At 42.0% G+C, this 20,142-nt stretch overlaps 1 protein-coding gene across 1 annotated transcript in view; it reads right to left on the minus strand.

Moving 5' to 3' along the window:
• The window catches only part of Fbxl13 (F-box and leucine rich repeat protein 13), a 193,337-nt gene that overhangs the window by 126,338 nt on the left and 46,857 nt on the right, over positions 1 to 20,142 (minus strand). The window contains exon 8 of the mRNA XM_051152111.1: positions 2,677 to 2,772. Coding sequence (XP_051008068.1) covers positions 2,677 to 2,772 — 96 coding nt within the window. The remainder of the gene's footprint in view (positions 1 to 2,676; positions 2,773 to 20,142) is intronic.

Below are 20,142 nucleotides of genomic sequence, written 5' to 3' on the forward strand. Positions count from 1 at the left end.
GTCCTGAATTTTCGTTGTAGACCAGGCTGGCCTCAAACTCACAGCAATGCACCTGCCTCTGCCTCCCCGAGTGCTGGAAGTAGAGGCGTGTGTCACCGTGCCCAGCTTCAGCCTGACATGTTCTAACACAAACTTCTAGGCTAATGTTTCTATATTATTTTCCTACTGTTATCTCTATATTCTTTTTATAAGCTGGAAATGACTGTGCATCTCATTCCAAAGAGGCTTTGAGAAGCTTCATGGTCAAGGATAAGAATGAAGCACACATTCCCCTTTGGCGACTGCTTGTGTCTCGTGGATGGTACTGATGCTGTAATCTCAACAACTGGGACGCCTTGTGGCATCTGTCAAGGTCCAGTGACCATCATTTTACCTGTTTTCTAAAGTTTGTCCATAGCTGACTTCATGACTGTCCCTCATTGATAATGACTGGAGAACTGATGATACCATGTTCTAGGGCTGACCTGTGTCTGGGCATCCACACACTAGGAACAAAATCTGCTAAGCTTTATCACAGAAACTATGAGAAGCAGACAATGTGCCAGTAACTACAGATGAAAGTCGCCTCCATCCCCCCATCCATCCCACCAGGACACCATGCAGTTCTGATTGTGCTGTTCAGTTCTCACTCTGCAATACTGCCAAGGGGCTAGGAAATTAGATATGCCTGCCTGGGTTTTAGTTTAAGAAAGTGAATCTACGATTGTAAAGACAGACTTCAGTTGCTACTCCGAGTTCCCAAACAGAGTGGGTGAGTAAGTGAGTGACATGAGTGAAAGAGAGAGAATATGAGTGTGAGTGAGAAAATGAGTACATGAGAGAGTGATTGAGTGAGTGAATGATTGAGTGTGAGTGAGAGTGAGTGACAGAGTGAGAGAGTGAGAGAGTGAGTGAGAGAATAAGAGAGGGAGTGAGTGAGGAATGGAGGGAGGGAGGGAGGGAGAGGGAGGGAGGGAGTGGGGTAAGCCTAAGAATTTGTATCTCCGACAAGCTCTTCTGTGATGCCGATGCTATTGGTCTCAGGACCACACTCAGAGAACAGATGGTTTAAAGCAACAAATCTCTTATTTATGTGATGGCTGTTTGGGGGTGTTCCTTTTAACTCTGGAAAACTCATAAAGAAAGAAAAAGTGAATATAAGTGTTCTACAGGGGGAAAAAAAAACTCACACACAATATTAAATAGACTGATCCTGCATGAGCCAGGCAGGAATTTCAAAATTCAGCCTGTTGGATACAAGTGTAGGAAAATACAAGCCGGTGGCAGGGCAGAACAAAGCCAGAGCCAAGAGTATCCTTGGGATCTCCTTCCTCTGTGTTCTCTCCCTGTGAGAGTTCAAGCATGGCACAACTAAGGAGGCAATGAGAAGCCAAGATAAGAAGTTGGATGTAGCCGGGCGTGGTGGCGCACACCTTTAATCCCAGCACTCGGGAGGCAGAGGCAGGTGGATCGCTGTGAGTTCGAGGCCAGCCTGGTCTACAAAGTGAGTCCAGGATGGCCAAGGCTACACAGAGAAACCCTGTCTTGAAAAACCAAAAAAAAAAAAAAAAAAAAGAAGTTGGATGTTCAAAATTTGGGTGCTTCAAACAAAAGCTTAAACTTACAGTTAAAAAATATTATCCGTATTTATATATTAATTTTCTTGTTTATCAATTGGCCTTTTCTACTCCAAGTCCATATAAACTGGCTCTCGTCAGTTCTACGTGCTATCAGCCAAGTCCAGTGAGGAAACCCCTTCTCTTTTTCAGAACTAACCTTACAGTTATGAGCATGATTACAACTCATATACTCTAAAAGTTTCTCCCCACCCCACCCCACCGCCTCCCCCCAGGGCTGGAAAAATGGCTCGGTGGTTAAGAGCACTGGCTGCTCTTCCAGAGGACCCAGGTTCAGTTCTCAGCACCCACATGGTACACAACAGCTTCTTCTGTAACTCCAATTCCAAAGAATATAATGTCTTCCTCTGGTCTTGCAGGTACCAGGCATGCATGTGGTACAGAGACATACATGCAGGCAAAATACCCACACACATAGAATAATTATAAAAGCTAATAACAAAAAAAACTAATAATAATGAAATTTTTTCTTTCTTTTATTCTTTTTTGGGGGGTTGGGGGGTTAGATGAGGTCTCTCTATGTAGTTCTGGCTGTCCTGGAACTCACTTTGTAGACCAGGCTGGCCTTGAACTCACAGAGATCTATCTGCCTCAGCCTCCTGAGTGCTGAGATAAAAGGTGTGCACTACCATGCCTAGCTATCATTTTTTTGTTCCTTAAACATTTCTTTCCTACAGTCAAGAGCTTATCACAGAGTCTGTGTTCATCAACAGGAATAAGAACACAAATAATTAAACAAGCATGAGGCACAACTTATCCAACAAAACGGGACTTTGCTTCAATCTAAAAATAATACCCGACTCACATAGCCTGCCATTTAAAACTTAAAATCTATATCTATCTCTTAAGATAATGCTATTCCCTGACTTTGCCTCTTCCTCCAGGTTTGTGCTGACCAACAAACCAAAAACACACACACACAAAAGGAGCAGTTTCTGCAGGTGGCCACAGAGAGGGGAGGGAGGAGCAGGGAAGAAGGCAGCCCTGCTGCAGGGCTTTACATAAGCTCACTCCCCTTTGCCTTTGAGAGGAACCTTGCCTTCCCTGCATGTCTACTTACAGCATTCCACAGGGAGCCTTGCTGTATCATCGCCATCCAGGAGCGGCAGACTTGACTACACATGATCATATCTTTTAAAGTGAGGTACAAGAAAATCTAAATGCAGAGGAAAGAAAAATAGTTTTGAATGATATATGAGTTTTGGGTATAGTTCTTCCATTGTGTGTATTAGCAGCAGCAATGTCTTCTCTGGATTAGAAAAGCAGACATTGGAAGGCCAGAGCTACATCTCAAGGGAGGAATTTATCTGAAGTCTAAGAAGTTATCAGCTGCCACCTTTTATCACACGGTGCACCACCATCCTTTTCTAAAGACGTGCTCTGTACTGCATTCTTTTGACGGTTGGCTGGTTTGGTTTGGTTTTTGTTTGATTTGAAACAGGATCTTACTGTGCAGCTCTGGCTGACCTGGAACGTGCTACATAAACTAGGCTGGCCTTGAACTCACAGAGATCTTCCTGCCTCCCCAAACTGGGATGCATGCGCCACCACGTCCAGCCACGCACTGCGTCCAGATAGTTGAGTCCTGTACAAAGTCCTACGCTCAGTCACTCATACTGCTCCCTGGTTCTCTAGAGCCCTTTGGAGGGCAGTGATTGTTCCTCAGACCTCTTATAAGCGTGAATCTGAGAACTGTTTTTCAAAGCTGCATCACAAACTATAATCTTATAATGAATTGAACAAAATATTGTATGGAACTCTATAGTGTAGTCTATGTTCGTAGTTCTTTCCAGTTTTCTTTTCTTATTGTTGAGCTGCAAGCTCTATATAAGGAGTTTCATGTAGACCTCTTGAAAATATGATCATGTGATCCTTCAATTTATAGCTGTAGAGAGATAGTGAAAAGATGAAACACATTTGTTTTGTGTTCTGAATGAAGGTAGCATTCTGGAAGAACGCTAATGATTTTTCTTTAAATAGTAGCTGATATGTTGTTGTTAATTTACCAGTATGTCCTATAATAATGTTTATTATTAGGCCCATAATTATTATTACGGCAGTATTTTTTAACCTGCTAGCAATCAATCAAGACACAGACACCAGTTATACTTAAAAATACCCTTAGTTAACCTCGGGCAGGGAAAATATTACTCCCTTAAACTACTTCCCGTAGTGGGGCAGGTATGAAATCCCTGCCCCAATCCCATACCATCTGCTTCTAATAATTTCTATCAAACTACCTCCCATCCATAATCCAATATACTTGTTAATGCTCTTCATCTGGGCCAAATCCTCCATCCATGCTGGCCATGTGCTTCTCCTCCACCTAACCCATGATGGCTTTCCTTCTTCTCCTCTCTTCTCCTTCGGTCTCCCTTCTTTCCAAGATTCTCTCTGTCTCCCCAAGCCCAGGAACCTTGGCCACGCCTATCCCATTTGCCCTGCCCAGGTGTAATTAGCATCAAAATACATCAGACCAACACTGATACAAAGAACTCATTCAATAGGATGAACTGAATTTTGCCGAAGTTATGGTATTCTTGGGAAAGCTCAATAAACCCATCTGGCTTCTATATCTTGAAAAATAGTAGACTGGGAAAAATTTCTTCATACAAAATATCAATGAATACTAGAATAAATTTCAAATATAACTTGAATTATTTTTAAGTAAAGGAAGTCTTGAGACCCCCCTTATCCCCCATAAATCCAGACTGACCAAGTACTCCTGCTACAGTTGTCTGGAGAGGCAATAGGGATGGGTTCATAACAAATGGGCCCTGTAGGTCTATGCAGGCACAGAAGACAGTCACAATGTATGTAACAGAGGCACACACACACACACTGAACACTACAGTCCCATTGGAATAAAAATAAGACTAAAGGTACTCAAAGAATTGTTAAGCGAAGACCATCTACCATGCCTACTTTAATCACTTCTGGACTCCATCTGAAATTTATGACCTTTGCAGCTGGATTTGATATGTTAGCATGCAACTAGGTTCCAAACTGAAAACAACCCTGGGGCATCTGTCAGAAATAAATCATTGTCTCTAAAGAGACACATACTGGAGCCAAGCATTACAGAACTGCCACAGATTAAGCCCAAATAAAATGAAAGGCTAACCAAAAACTGAAGAATATGAGGGGGGAAATTCATCAAAAGTGAACCGAAATGAAAACATTACTGCAGACTGTGATTACCAAACCTTTAAGCATTAAAGGTTAAGGTAATAAATACAGGGAAGATGGCATCTTTGAGAAAAATACTGTCAAAAAAGACTAAAATCTGTCTAAAAATTAAATTGGAGCAGGAAAGATGGCTTGGTAGTTAACAGCCTATGCTGCTCTGCCAGAAGGCTTCAGTTCAGTTCCTAGCACCACCTCAGACAGCTCAAATGTTGTATGTAACTCCAGACCATGGAGGATCCCTGGCCTCTTTGAGTATGCTCAGGTGCACACATGCATATGTGTGTGTGCGCGCACACACACAAAAATGAATATTTAAAAATAAAATTCATGTGAATTAAACATATAACTATTGAAATAAAATTTCAGTAGATGAGTTAAAACAGTAGAAAATAAGCAACTGGAATACATATCTGAGAAAATTATAAAAATAAAGTTCAAATGGATTTGGAAATAAAAAAGACAAAGGAGGCTAAGAGGCATGTTACATAGCATGAAAAAGTCTAACATACTTCTTTACAGAGCTCTAAAAGGGAGTGGAATCTAAGATGCTAAAACAACCACAGATTAAAATGTTCTAGGGGAAAAAAAGTCTGCCAGCATAATGAAATTGCAAACAGCCTAAAGCAACAACAACAACATCAACAGCAAAATTGTAATGTAACCAGAGATAATGGATAGTGTCTACATTCTGTCCCTGCTGGTGTGATAAAAGACCCTGGCAAAAGCAACTTAAAGAGGAAAGAGAGTATTGTTGGCATAATATCAACATATAGTCCACCACAGCAGGGAGGATGATACAGGGGCCTGAGACAACTGGTCAACCTCATATCCACAGTCAGGAAGCTGTGGAAAATGAATGCATGTGCTCAACCAGCTTTCCAGGAACCACAGCAGGAAGGGCACATCCCACTTTTAGGGTGGTTTCTCCCCACCCCTACTAGCCTAATTAACATAACCCCTCAAGGTACTTCATCTGCTAAATAATCCCTCACTGGCAGGCCTGGAGATGCACCTTTGAGGCCATCCCAGATCCAGTCAGGCTGACAATTACCACTGATGATCACAGAACACAACAAAATAGGGCAAGGATCAGAAGATAACCATCAACCTCAGGCACCGCGTACCAGTAGGTTCCAACCCAAGAATGACCATTAAGTACACACCTTAGAACAAAGTTTCAGTTTGCCCCCACTTAGAACCTCCAAAAAGAAAATTTGAATCCCAAGGAGACGGGGGTGGGGGGGTGGGGGGGGCAGTGGTGGATATAAATAGTTTAATTATGAACAAAGAATCTAACAAGTATATAGCTTAACACACTAATCTTGTAAGGTAGTAATTTAACTAAGATATTAGGCAGGGTGGGAGTCAGGGGTTGGAGAGCTGCTAAACACTTAAAAATGCTTTGCTGATCTATAGGACTCAATCTGGATGGTAACTTTCGTTCCAGGGGCTACACTACCCTCTCTGGCCTCTTCAGCACCTGCCCCCACTCCTTCCCTCCCTCCCTCCCTCCCTCCCTCCCTCCCTCAAGTTTTAAAGAAATTAAACACTAGATGATAATAGCCTAAGAGTGGACAGACAGTAATCAATACTAAAATAGTCTAAATTCAGTTTTTGTTCAGGAAGAAAATAAACATATTCATTCATATTGGTCTTATTAAAAAGTGTACATGCCGTGCTAGCTTCCGCTTAAGCAACACAAAGAAGCATGGCCCTTGACTGAGGGTGACAAGAAAGCTCACAAAGCATTCCAAACTTATCGACCGGACTCCTAAACATTTATATTTAAACTCATACATAAATGCTTCTCTTGGCCTTAGTCAGAGAGTCCTCTAGTGAACATTGGTGAATACAGAGATTCATAGTAATGAGAATAAGTGATGGCTGAGAGCCTAGCCCTAATGGATACATTTGTACCATGCTCTCAGAGAACACTGCACAAAGGGGCAGCAAGAATGTGAAAGCCAGCATCTGATCACATGGTTGGGAGGCTGGGCAGCAGCACACAGAGGAAGGGGATGCAGGCTATTCAGATGAGACTTGATAGGTTGAGGTCACATGGTAAGGGGGGAGGTCCCCTTCCATCAGAGGTCTAGGGGAGAGGAATAGGGCTGAAGAGGGAGGGAGGGTGGAGGGACGGAAGGGGATAACAATCGGATGTAATCTGAATAAATTATAATTTTTCAAAAAAGAATGTAAGAGCTGGAAGATAAGGAAAGGATTATGAATAACTCTGTCTGTGTAGGACTCCCAGAAGCTGCCCGTGTCTGTGCTGGGTCTGCACAGAGTGGGCCTGTCAACACTGGGGCATGGACAGAGCAGTTCAGGGCGCCTCCCATCATAACTGCTGAATGATTTGCTGCTGATATGCTCAGGAAGAGCCAGAGTCATTGTCTTCAGAGACTACAGTGGATGGTTCCAACCCAGAGCTCACACACATGTCTCTGGTTAAACTAAATGAGTCACAAAACAAAGGCAAGAGTCATGAGTCTAGGAAGGGACTTGGTAGAGATGCTGAGTGCAAGGTTAATAGGGGTGGAAGAGAATCCGGAGAGAGCGAGACTGGAAGAAGAGAGAGCCAGAACACATTGCATATATGTATGAAACTTCAAAGACACAATCATGGTTTTTTTTTCCTAAAAACTACATGTTTTAAAAATAAGAGTAATCAGTGAAATCGAAAGAAAATATTGTATATCTTCTAGACATGAAAGTAGGAAAGTGTTAAAACTCAATTATTTTAAAAGGCAGGAAGGAAAAAGTCCATAAAAATATGATTGCATATAAAATGAAATAAGAATCCAAGTATATATCAATAGTAGTGTTTTTGTTTTTGTTTTGTTTTCCCAATAGGCTTCTGTAGTCCAGGCTATCGACTCGTGATCTTCCATCTGTGCCTCCCCAATTCTGGGATTATAGATATGCTGATTATTACCACACCTAGCAAAAAAAAATCACAATTAGTTTTTAAAAATTCACCAGTTACCTGGACTGGGTAGCACACGCCTGTAATCCCAGCACTCAGGGAGGCAGAGGCAGGAAGATTTCTGTGAGTTCGAGGACAGCCTAATTTACAAAGCAAGTCCAAAACAGCCAAGGTGACACAGAGAAACCCTGTCTTGAAACAACAACAAACAATAAATTCATCAGTTAAAAAACAAAAGTCACAGCTAATAATGCTTTTTGCCCTGATATTTTCCCTGAGTGTTAACATAGGTTATTAGTTCTTTCATTTCTATTCACTTTGCTTAATACTATCTCATTTAGGTCAATTTTTAAATCTTATGAAGAGAACTCCTATACATAATGAAAACAATCCAGACACTTTACTAGAGCTGTCCAACAGTAGGAAATGGGTGTGTGTCCAGCAACATGTCCACAAGGTTACACCGAGAATCTGACTAGTCCATGATGATGACAATGACGACGACGACGACGACGACGACGACACCTCAGTATCGGCAGAAGAGTGTGAGGAGGTAAGCTTCCTGGCCTCTGTCAGGTCTTCTGGGGAAAGTCCCACTGACAAATATGTGGGGATCTAATAGTAAAAGGCAAAGGTGAGACAGTGCAGCCTGCACTTACAGAGTAACTTACTGTCGACACTGTGGCCATGCACCTGGCGACTGATACGATCCAGAAGGATTGTGAGTTTCAGGGCCTGGGTTGTTTAGTGAGACAGCTCTTTTTCAGTAAATTAATGACGAATGAATAAGTAAACGTCTTCTCTCCCACAAAAGTCACATGGCTACCCTGTAGGAAGATACTGGCTAATTTATATCTCTGGATCCCCAGAGCCATGGGGACCCTAAGGCTCACCCAGCCCTTGGAAAGGAATATTGCAAGAAACCCTGACTCTTATTAACAAGGATCCTGACATTTCGAGGGAAATGTCCTGACAATCCAGGTTCAATGCCCCATCTCAAGACCCTTAATCATATCTGAAAAAACTTATTTTGCCACATAAGGTGGCACATTCCAAGGTTCTCGAGATCAGGATGGGGACATACTTGGGAGGCTCTGCCTATTGTCCTATGTGAGAACAAACTCTAAGAGCAAGGAAGGCAAAGCAATCCAGAGGCTTTACTTCTGTGTGTCACGCTGTACTGACTAAAGCAGGTGTGAGCACACTGCTGTTCCTTACATTTCTTCACAGGTCTGAAATAGCTTGTGATCTCACTTTTGAATAATTTCAATTAACGAGGTGAGATTGATGAAATGTTGCTGACAGGAACTGAAGATGATCAAATAAATAGCACAACAGTCCATGTTTGTGAACTGGAAGACACAATAAGAACATAAGAGGAACTAAGCCAGGTTTTTACAATTGCCCAGGATATAAACACCAAACACACATAACTGAGACCCATACAAGACAATCCCAACAATTAGACAAAGAACAGATACTATGAACAATAAAAACATAAGATGTCAGTTCTATCTAAAGTCTACAGAATCAATCAATTCTTTCAAATTTCCAAAGACCCCTTTTGTAAAAATGGAAGCCAATCCTCAAATGTGCATGTAATTGCAAGAAGTATCAAACAGCCAAAACAGCTTTAAATAACAGTAGTTCGAGGGGTCACATTTCCTGACTTCAAGCTTACTACAAAGCTGCAACAATCAAAACATTAAGTTACAGAGCAGATATACAGACCACACAATGGGATGGAGAGTCCAGAAACAGACACATACAACGATGGCTAATTTATATGCAACAAGGAGGCCAAACTATTCAATGCAGAAGAATGGTTTCTCAATAAACTGTGCCCCCAAGTATAAAAGAACGGATATAGGGTATGTTGGAGAAATGGCTCAGAAGTTAAGAGCACTGGCTGATCTTTCAGAGGTCCTGAGTTCAATTCCCAGCCACCCCACATGGTGGCTCACAACCATCTATAATGACATCTGGTGCCCTCTTCTGGCCCTCAGGTGTACATGCAGACACAACATTGTGTACATAATAAATAAATCTTTTTAAAAATATATATATACAGGACATACTTCCATATAAAAACAAAATCTACCCCAAATGGATCAATGGCCTAAATATAAAAACTAAAATTATAAAATTCTTAGGAGAAAACATAAAGGTAAGTTTTATGATGTCAAAAGCACAAGCAACACAGGAACAGATAAGTCATCAAAATGTAAAACTTTCATACATTGAAATATGGAAAAAAAAGGTAAAACATTCACTTTTTGTTTATGTATTGCCACTGTGTCGTGGGGAGGTATATTTATACACACACTGTGTGTGTGTGTGTGTGTGTGTGTGTGTGTGTGTGTGTGTGTGTAGCCAGAAGTTGACACTAGGATGTCTTCCTCAACTGCTTCTCCAGATTTATTTATTTATTTATGAACGAACTGTCTTTCAGTGAACTTGGAGGTCGGATTTTGGCTGTACTGCCTGGCCTGTGAGTCCCCAGGGTCTGCATCTTTGGCCCCAAGCACTGGGGTTATGGATGCACACTACACACTCAACTTCTCAGGCAGGTGCTGAGGACCTGAACTCTGGTCTTCACACTTGTGCACCAAGCCTACAGCCACTGAGGTTCCTCAGCAGCCTCATTACTATATGATTTCTATTAGTAAACTTAGTTTATTTTACCCACATTGTAGGATTCAGTCCTTCGCCACTGTAAGTTCCAATAGGACATTAATTATAAACAACAACAAAAGTACCCACATCTAAATGTATCCTACTCATTATTGAGATGTTAAATTCTTGCACAAATGGATTTGGGCTTTTACTTAAAAGCTATACTTTGGGAGCTGGGTGTGGGGGCTCACGCCTTTAATCCCAGCACTCTGGGAGGCAGAGGTAGGCAGATCTCTGTGAGTTTGAGGCTAGCCTGGTCTAAAGTAAGTCTAAGGCAGCCAAGGTTGCACAGAGAAACTCTGTCTCAAAATAATAATAATAATAATAATAATAATAATAATAATAATAATAATAATAATAATAATAATAATAATTGCTGTTTGCCTGGTAAAGAAGACCCCATAATGCCTTTCCCAATATGTGTGCATTTAACACTTTTCCCACTGTGTGGTGCATTACTCATTTATTCATTAGCTCGTTTAACACTTACCTGTTAGGTGCCTATTTTACAATGTCATACCTCATTAATTCCATATAAAGTTTGCCAGAGATATTTGGAGGGGAAAAAAGGGTTCCACATTTCAATGAGGAATAAGCTATTTCAGACCTACACTTTACCACAAACCTCTACTTTCTCCTAAGGAATGGAGCCATAATTACATAATATACAAAGAATTTTCAAATGTCCATATGCAATAACCCTTGGAAATACTAGAAATTAATTCCACATGCAACACTGGCTGTTGCCAATATAACTCCCGGGAAGAACACTGTGGTAAGGAGCTAGACTTTCCAACTTAATTCCATAGATAATCACCTATCAAGTTATTTTATGTAAGCCACAAAAGTGACAAGATATGAAACAGAGAAAGAGAGGAGTTTTAAGAAATCTGTGTGCCACTAAAGTCTATATGTTAGGAGGCTGTTGAGTCTGTCAACCTCCCAGGCCCAGCTCTGTGTCTGGGGGTCTTTGGAGACAAAAGAGCATCCAGGGAGTCATCAATAATGGATTGAGAAAGAGAAATGAAAGAGCCCTTCACAAGAGAAATGATGAGAGGGAAAACTCTTGAGTAAGTGGAGAATAACAACAGCACGTGCGTGCACACATGCACGCACGCACACACACACACACACACACACACACACACACACACACACACACAATCTATGGGTACAAGGAAGCCAGCACTCCCAGAAACTGAAGCAGATCAGGGTGTCATATGATCCAAGTTAAGGCTACAGAGGCAGCCGGAACAGTCAACCAAGGATCTGAGAGTCTTCAAGTCTGCAGCCCTCACCTCCCTCCTGCTTAGTGTGGATAAGAATGAAGCTTCTGGAAGATAACGGAGATGCTCTCCCAACAGCAGTCTGTAGAATGTCAGCCATACACAGAAACACCAGAAGTACACCAGATATTTCATTTCAAGTGACAAAAAAAAAAAACTGTGAAGATCGCTGGTGCCTTCTAGATCACAAGCCCTGAGTTTAAGATTCTATGACTCTCTGCTAAAAGATGCAATACTTTCCATGGAGAAAAGAATGTGTGGTACTTATAAGAACTAACTCTTCCCCCCAACCCATACTCTAGAAATTATCGTGGTATCAGGGCATCAGCACATGTGTTCCACATGAGACCAGCAAGAAGACCTGGGGAGAAGCTGAGCAGGAAGAGTTACCACCATACACTGACCCTAGAAGCCAGTTAACAAGAGGAGGACTTCCTGACACATCTGTTCTCTGGCAGTACCAGAACCCTCTCCTCCTGTGTTAGGCTGCCTGCGTGCTAATGCATAGCATATGAGAAATTCTTGCTTGTGGACACAATAGAAGACAAACAAACAAATCCAGACAAACTGGCATTGGAGATGGGGAAAATGTGCAGTACAAATCTTCAAAATTAGGCATTATGCATCTCAGAATTATGGGACTGTGGGTGCCAACAAATAACAATTGCAAGGCCTCCTCAGCGAGTGGGAAGTACTGAGTGTTTGCCATGGTTTGCTTTCCATTGCTGTCACACAATGGCCAAGGAATCCTCTTTACAGACCATCAGTAAGGGAAACCAAGGCAGGACGCCATGGAGAAACACTGCTGACTGGCTTGCACCCCACGGTTTGCTCAGTCTGCTTTCTTATACCAAGAGAATGAGCTGCCTAGGGGTGGTCCACCCATCGTGGGCTGGGCCCGCCTACATCAATCATTAATCAAGGAAATGCCGCACAGACTTGCATACATACAACCCCTCAATAAAGATTTCTTTGCCCTAGATGAATCCAGCTTGTGTCAAGATGACAAACTAACCAGCATAGTACACAAGCGTGCACCAGCCAAGTCCAAAAACTCAGGTTACTCAGTCGAGTTGATGAAGAAGTTCAGTTTCTTAAGGCTTGGAAAATACAAAGAGGAAGAGATGATAAAAGAAAACCCAGAGGTCCCACTCAAACTAAGGCACCAGCCAAGGACAATACAGGAGGTAAACTTTAAGCCCCTACCCAGATCTAGCCAATGGTCAGAACATTCTCCACAGGTGAGTGGAGAGTGGGATATGACTTTCTCACATACTCTGGTGCCTCACATTTGACCATGTCCCCTGGAGGGGGAGACCTGATGGCACTCAGAGGAAGGACAGCAGGTTACCAAGAAGAGACTTGATACCCTATGAGCATATACAGGGGGAGGTAATCCCCCTCAGGAGCAGTCATAGGGGAGGGGAATAATGGGAAAATGGGAGGGAGGGAAGAATGGGAGGATACAAGGGATGGGATAAACACTGAGATGTAACAAGAATAAATTACTTTTATTTTTTTTTCTTAAATTAAAAAAATAATAATAAAGAAGCTTGCCCCCCCCCAAAAAAAATCCTGTGGAAGGCTTGTTTTCCTTTAGCCAAGCAGATGTTCTCTCTGTCTGACAGTTGGATCCAGTGACAGCGTTCATAGGCCCATGAGTGACTTCTAGTCCCAAGAGACTCAAGGGTGAAGACACAGAAAACCTCTTTTATCTTGATGGGAAGGAAGCAAAATGTAACAAAACATTTCAAATGTCAGTTTTAATGATGCCCATCATATGTCAGATGTCACAGCCCGAATCCCAGTCTCTCGGTAAGCCAGAACGAAATCAGTGATGGCAGGAGAGCCTGTATCCTTGTTCCTTCCTAGTGCCATGAGGTAGGGCTGAGCACAGAAGACCCTGGCACTAGGTGCATGTGACAGATCAAGAAGGGTGTAAAGACCCAAACAAAGTGCACAGACTCTGAGTATCTCTTTGGAGACTGTGTCCTATTAATGTCTGCATTCCAGTGGAAAGAGATGAATTCACCCTAGATGGTGAGGGCATGGTGTGGAACGTGGGAGGCCAAACTGCATGAGCGGGCTGAACTGGACTGGGGAGGGCAGGTTAGAGATCAAGTAAACAGAAGAGTGGTCTCACCAAAGAGAAGAGAGCCCAGGGACCCCAGAAAAAAAGATAAAATAGAAGCAGTGATGGTGAAGATTAGCAGGGAGGGAGGGATTTTCTTGTACAGCGAAGGGCTGGCTTCAATGAAGTGTATGCCAGAAGAGATCGTGATAAGACTATCATTTGCCTAGCAGATGTAGCCAGGAAATGAACGGTTGGTATCCATGAAGGATAGATCATCTAAGTAAAAGCATCAGGAAGTTGGGAGGAGGTTTCTTTTCTTGTAACCCGTTTAACCTGCTTAAACTCTATACCCCCTCACTCCATTGAGACCTGCTTTAGCTCCCAGCATGACTGTAGTTCCTGTTAACACATCTCTTAGTATATCAGAAACCATTTTGACTCCAAGTCTCCACTTTGATTATAAGGTAAAATTCAGTTCAAATTCTCAAGCCCTACGTGCCTGAAACCAGGAAGGTTCAATGCTTGCTGCTTAGAATAAAACAATAGATGATGAATGCATGTTCTGCTAGAGTTAAAGACAAATGTATGTTCTATTAGAGTGAAGAATGCAGCATCCTGCTATGTTCCTTACTCCCAGAACAGTGGAAAACTGCAAAGTCCCCAAGCCTATGTCCTAGCCAATCAGCTTAAAATGCTTTGTCTAGCCACTTGGATACACTGTGCTCAGAACAAAATCGATTCTTCTTGTATTTAGCTAATCAAAATGGTGCATGCTGCCCTCCCCCTTGCTTCCCACCTGGTTACCTAGGTGGTACCTGGTTACAGCTTTTCATATAAAAAGTCTGCCTTAGGAACAGACCAGCATCATAGTCTGGCTCCCAAGCCCAGATTATGCCCATAACCAGAAACTTTATGTTCAGTTTTTGCTCAGTTTAAGTTCAGCGTTCAATAAACTTTTCATCAGTCTGAGTCTGGTGTTAAAGTGGTCAATGTGCGGCTGTTCTTGAACCCATAACACTTTCCCTAGGAGGCATTTAAAAGTATAAAAAAGAACATTGAAAATACCCTTGATGTATTATACTAGAATTCAGTATTCCCAGAATGTCAACATTTACCCGCATTGCTTCTGGTCAAGGAACTTACTTCACAGCAAAAAGAAGCTCTTCAGTGGTCCCATGTTCATAAAAGTCCCTGCCTTTCCATATTCTCCACCATCCTGAAAAGGCCAGGATAATGTGGTAGTGGAATGGGAGTGAACACTGGGTGTCAGGATCAAGACTGGTGACAACACGTAGTGCAAGGTTCTCTAAAAGGCTCCATGAGGTCTGGGCCAACACTGCATATGATATATTTCTCCCATAGCCAGGATACACTGGTCCAGGGTCAGGGATGGAAATCATAGTATCATACTCATCTCCTCCCTTTGTAACCAAGCAGCAAGTATTTCGCTTCCTGTTCCCATCATCTGCTGCTGCTGACTTGAGGAACACCTCTAAAATTATTGTCTCCAGCTCTCAGTCTGATGCAAGAAATCCTCTTGTGAAGAGACTAAACTGAAGAGACACCCTGCCACACCCCTGATTCAACAGGCAAAGGAGGAGTTACTGTGCTGAGGTGGCTATCAAGGAGAAATTGGCCTGCCATCCTGTGATGGTTGTAAGGACGATTATGTCAGGAATAAAAAATACCTTGTAGCTAACTCCAGAATTACCACATCCCACAAGGTAACACAATGGGAAAACTACAAGGACCTGTAGGCATAAAGTTATTGTGTAATTCAAATACTGATTTCTGTATCTCCCATGTCTGGTTGCAATCCTTGTTCTGAGAATCGCCTGTCTCAATATTGTATAAACACTGGTCCCCAGTTGTCCCCTAATATGCCAATAAAGCAGCTTACAGCTGATCGCTGAGCAGGGGAGAGGACAGGGCTGGACTTCCTCACAGACAGGGGAGAAGGAGTTAGAGGAGGAAGTAGGGGATTCAGCCATGGGGGAGATCGAAGAGACATCAGGAGAAGGTGCTGAAGCAAGGAAAGCTACAAAGTGCATGTGTCTCTGGGATGTATGCTGGGAGAAAACCATATCAGCTTAGAGGATTAAGAATAGAGTAATAACTGTTCAGTTATTGTGTTGTGAAGCTTTATATTAAACAAACATAAGAGTCTCGATTATTTGTGCGATGGCCTGGCTAAGAGAGAAACAGAGAAACAGACATGATTTTATAAAAATCACATTAACAAGGACCCAATCCAAGAACTCCAAATAACCCAAGCCATTCAGGAATGACAAAGGTTTGGCTTACTGCACCAGGCTAGGAACCACAACCACCAGAGGTGCGCACTGAAGACAAAGTGAACAGAGACCAAGGAGTGGGAAAAGGTATTGAAAGTGCCAGCTACAACATCGTGGTCGGTTAGTTACTCCTCCCTTATGTGTCTATTAGTCAGCCTTTTCACCACTGAGACAAATACTTGAGAAAAACCATTTCTAGGAGAAAGACTAATGTTGTTGGCTCAGGGTTTTAGTCTATGACCAGCTCACGCCACTGATGTATGTGGCTTGTGATGAGGCATCACGATGACAAGAGTTAGGGTGGAACAAAGTTCTCACCTCATGGTGGCCAGAAAGCAAAGACAGGGAGCCCAGGACAATATGTAGCCGTAGTCCTACCCATGAAGCTTCCCATCATCCCCTAATATTGACATCAAATTACAAACCCAGCCATGAATTAACACAATGACTATGTCAGCCCTCAAGATGCAACCATGCCTAAATCAATGGCTGGGGGCAGACAGGGAAATACATCATAGCTAAGCCTTCACATTACAAATATATATCAAGTTGTCTACATCTGTACCATTTATACATATCTCCAATATCTTTTCTCTATTTTCCCTTGTCATGTAGTTAGATATATGTATTTATCATTATTTATTAGTATTTTTTAATCTTATGTATTAAAGAGGAAGGTAAGCAATATTTAATCTACTATTCTCGAAAGAAGTTACATTAACATTTATGTAGGTTAATTGTATAATTTTAGGAAGATGTATTACCTTACTATTGCCTGTAATTAGAGATAAGGAAATATATATGGAATGCCAGTTGTTGGGGGGTGGGTTTATGATGGCTAACTTTATGTGTCAATCTGAGTGGGTCATGGGGTAAACATTATTTCTGGATATGTCTGTATAGGTGTTAGAAGTGAAATTAATATTTAAATTGGGCTAGACAAAAAACAAAAAACAAAAACAAAAACAAAATTCTTTCTGAATGCCTGTGAGCTTCACCTAATCCATTATAGACCTGAAAGGAGCAAAAGACTGAGCAGGACACTAAAATGTAGCCTTTGAAGGTGTGTTCTCAACAGCCTGCCTCCATCAACTTAGTCTCAGCTCTGAATAGCTCCTTAGGATTAATCCAGTGGTGAAGTCAGAGCCATCTTGATCCTGTTTCCTCTCTGAAAACTCCAGTAGACAAGTCTTTGAGAGACATCTCCTATCCAAGCCACAACATTCTTTCTGGGAAGAACCCAGATTAACATAGAATCAAATATAGAAAATGAGCAAATATGAAAGGGAAGCCACAAAGGCCTGGGAAAAGTAACGTGGCATCGTTAAGCTCGGAACATAATTTTCAAGGAAAAAAAGGAAGGAGAAAGGAGTTCTAAAACAAAGGGGGAAGTCCTAGAGTACATCCAGTTAATGTCTTACTGGAGATAAAAGAGAGTATTTTTTCAAGTCCCTGAATGTAATTTGAAAAGTGGTAATGGTGTTTATTAAGTATAACCAGTGTGTATTGGTTATTGTTGATTTTTGTCCTTGATCTTGGATTTCTTAGCCCTTAGAACTGTGAGAAATAAATTTCTGTTGTTTCTTAGCCCTCCAGTTAGGAAACTATCTTCTAGATACAGTATGTCTCAGAGAATAAACTTAAATTAGGGAGAAAAAAAAAAAAAAGACAAACACAGGCTGGGAACTTAAGCATCAATCCATTCATTGGTGTTTCCTTCTGATGCCATAAACATGAGAAGGAACGCATGTCAGTTACTCTCCTAGTTAGGGCTACTATGGCTGCAATGAAACTCCATGACCAGAACAATTTGGGGAGGGAAGAGTTTATGCAGCTTACACTTCCACGTCACTGTTCATCATCAAAGGAAATCAGGGCAGGAACTCAACAGGCAGGGACAGAACCTGGAGGCAGGAGCTAATGAGGGCCTATGGAGGGGTGCCATCTATTGGCCTGCTCAGTCTGTTTTCTTATAGAACCCAGGATCACCAGCGCAGGGGCGGCACCATTCACATGGGCTGGGCCCTCCCCCATCACTCACTAATGAAGGAAGCGCCTTACAGCTGGACCTTACGAAGGTATTTTCTTGGCTGAAGTTCCCTCTGTTTCAATGACATAAAACTAGCCAGCACAGTTCCATTATTTTACTTTATTTTTAAAACAGAATCTCACCATGTAACCCTGGATGCCTTGCAGAGTTACGTACATCCTTAGAATACCATTGCTCCATCAGATATAGAGCATTAAAAAAAAAAAAATGGCCTCAATAGAATACCCTAGTTTGGGCAAGCAGGACAAGATAATGACAAAGAATAGTGCCTCTGTTATATCAATATTTAACACTTTAAAAGATTAAGCTTAGCCGGGCGTGGTGGTGCACGCCTTTAATCCCAGCACTCGGGAGGCAGAGGCAGGCGGATCGCTGTGAGTTCGAGGCCAGCCTGGTCTACAAAGTGAGTCCAGGATGGCCAAGGCTACACAGAGAAACCCTGTCTCAAAAAACCAAAAAAAAAAAAAAAAAAGATTAAGCTTAAATAGAATGCACAATTAACCCACAGGGAAGATTGTTTAACTGTTAAGCAATTTATTCTTGGAAGTTTTATTCCTTTGAGATGTTGTTAGATTCACCTCTTAAGTGTCTAGATGTCAAGGTGTTGTTATATTTTTTTGACATTAGATATTGTATAAGAAGAAATGGTTAGTTTAAAAATAAAACAAAAACTTTTGATCTCATACTGGTCAGAGTCCATTTTAATTTTTAATTTAAAAAAAGGGAGGGTTTCATTAACCCACCAAGGTTTACTTTTTTGAGCAAAATTTTATTTCAAGTAAATGAGTGTTTATAGACAAATTATCTCCTAGAAAATTTTGTTATATACTGAATGGACCTGTTGTGATAATATATGCTGGTAGGATAGCCTGAAGAGACATGGGCAGGGAGTCACAAGTTCTAGCCCATCCTGGTGTACACCTCTGGAGCCAGTGAGATGGCTCCTGCTGCCAAGCCTCACCAGCTGATTCCCATCTGCAGGGCCCAGATGCTGGAAAGAGAGTAGGACCCATTCCTGCAAGTTGTCCTCCCACCTCCACATGCTGTGGCATACGTGCCTCCCCGCCACATGAAATGAATGTAATTTGCATCTTTAAGGAAGAAAGCAAAAGGAAGAATCACTCAGGCTTCCTCTTTCCCTTATGTGGGTTCCTGGATACCACCCCAGGCAGGAAAGCAGCTCCTCCTTGACCTACTATTCCTAGGCCCCAATGCCACGAAATCAATGTTAGTTGTTTTGGCCTGGAAGGTCAGGGTACAGTGCTTGTTAGAGGTGCCTAAGGTGGCTAAGGTACTGTGTGATCTGCAGTGTGCACTTTTTTTCCCGAGACAGGATTTCTCTGTGTAGCCTTGTCTGCCCTGGATTCACTTTGTAGACCAGATGCCTGGCTTGCAGTGTATGCTTTAATCTCTCTGCTGTCCAGGTTTCTGATCTTATAATGAAGATGGAGTTGATATCAGTGACACTGTTTTCAAGTAACCTAACAATACAAAATAATGTCTCCAGTAAAACCAGTCCTAAACACTAGTGGCTAGGCAATGACCCACAAAGACTGCTATGATGTTTAAAAATGCATCTACGCTGCGTCACAATGGCCTACGGCCCAGGTGCTGCATAAATACATTCAACATTTAACAGAAATCTATTTATAACTCTCAGAGAACTGTGAAAACACAACTTTTTGAGATAGATAAATACAAGGTTTCCAAAGAGAGTATTGGGGTGTTCTTTAAACGTGGCTCATGGAGTTTGTTCTGGTGACAATGACAGGGTGGCCTTCTGGATGTGAGCTGAAAGAAGAAAATGGGACGGATAGTTTGGGTTGCTCTGTGGGAACTTACTGATGACTGAGCTACCAGGTTCTCGAAGAGCTGTCAGGCTGTACATCCTGGGTTACTAGGGTCAGGTAGTTGGCAGAGTTGGCAGACTTCAGCCTGTGAGCCACTCTTACCACAACAATTGTTGTTGCATGGACCTTAAAGCAAGATTTTTGTTTGTTTGTTTGTTTGTTTATTGGCCTTTCTTCTTTT

The sequence above is a fragment of the Acomys russatus genome, chromosome 10 (assembly GCF_903995435.1).
Source record: "Acomys russatus chromosome 10, mAcoRus1.1, whole genome shotgun sequence".
NCBI lineage: Eukaryota > Metazoa > Chordata > Mammalia > Rodentia > Muridae > Acomys > Acomys russatus.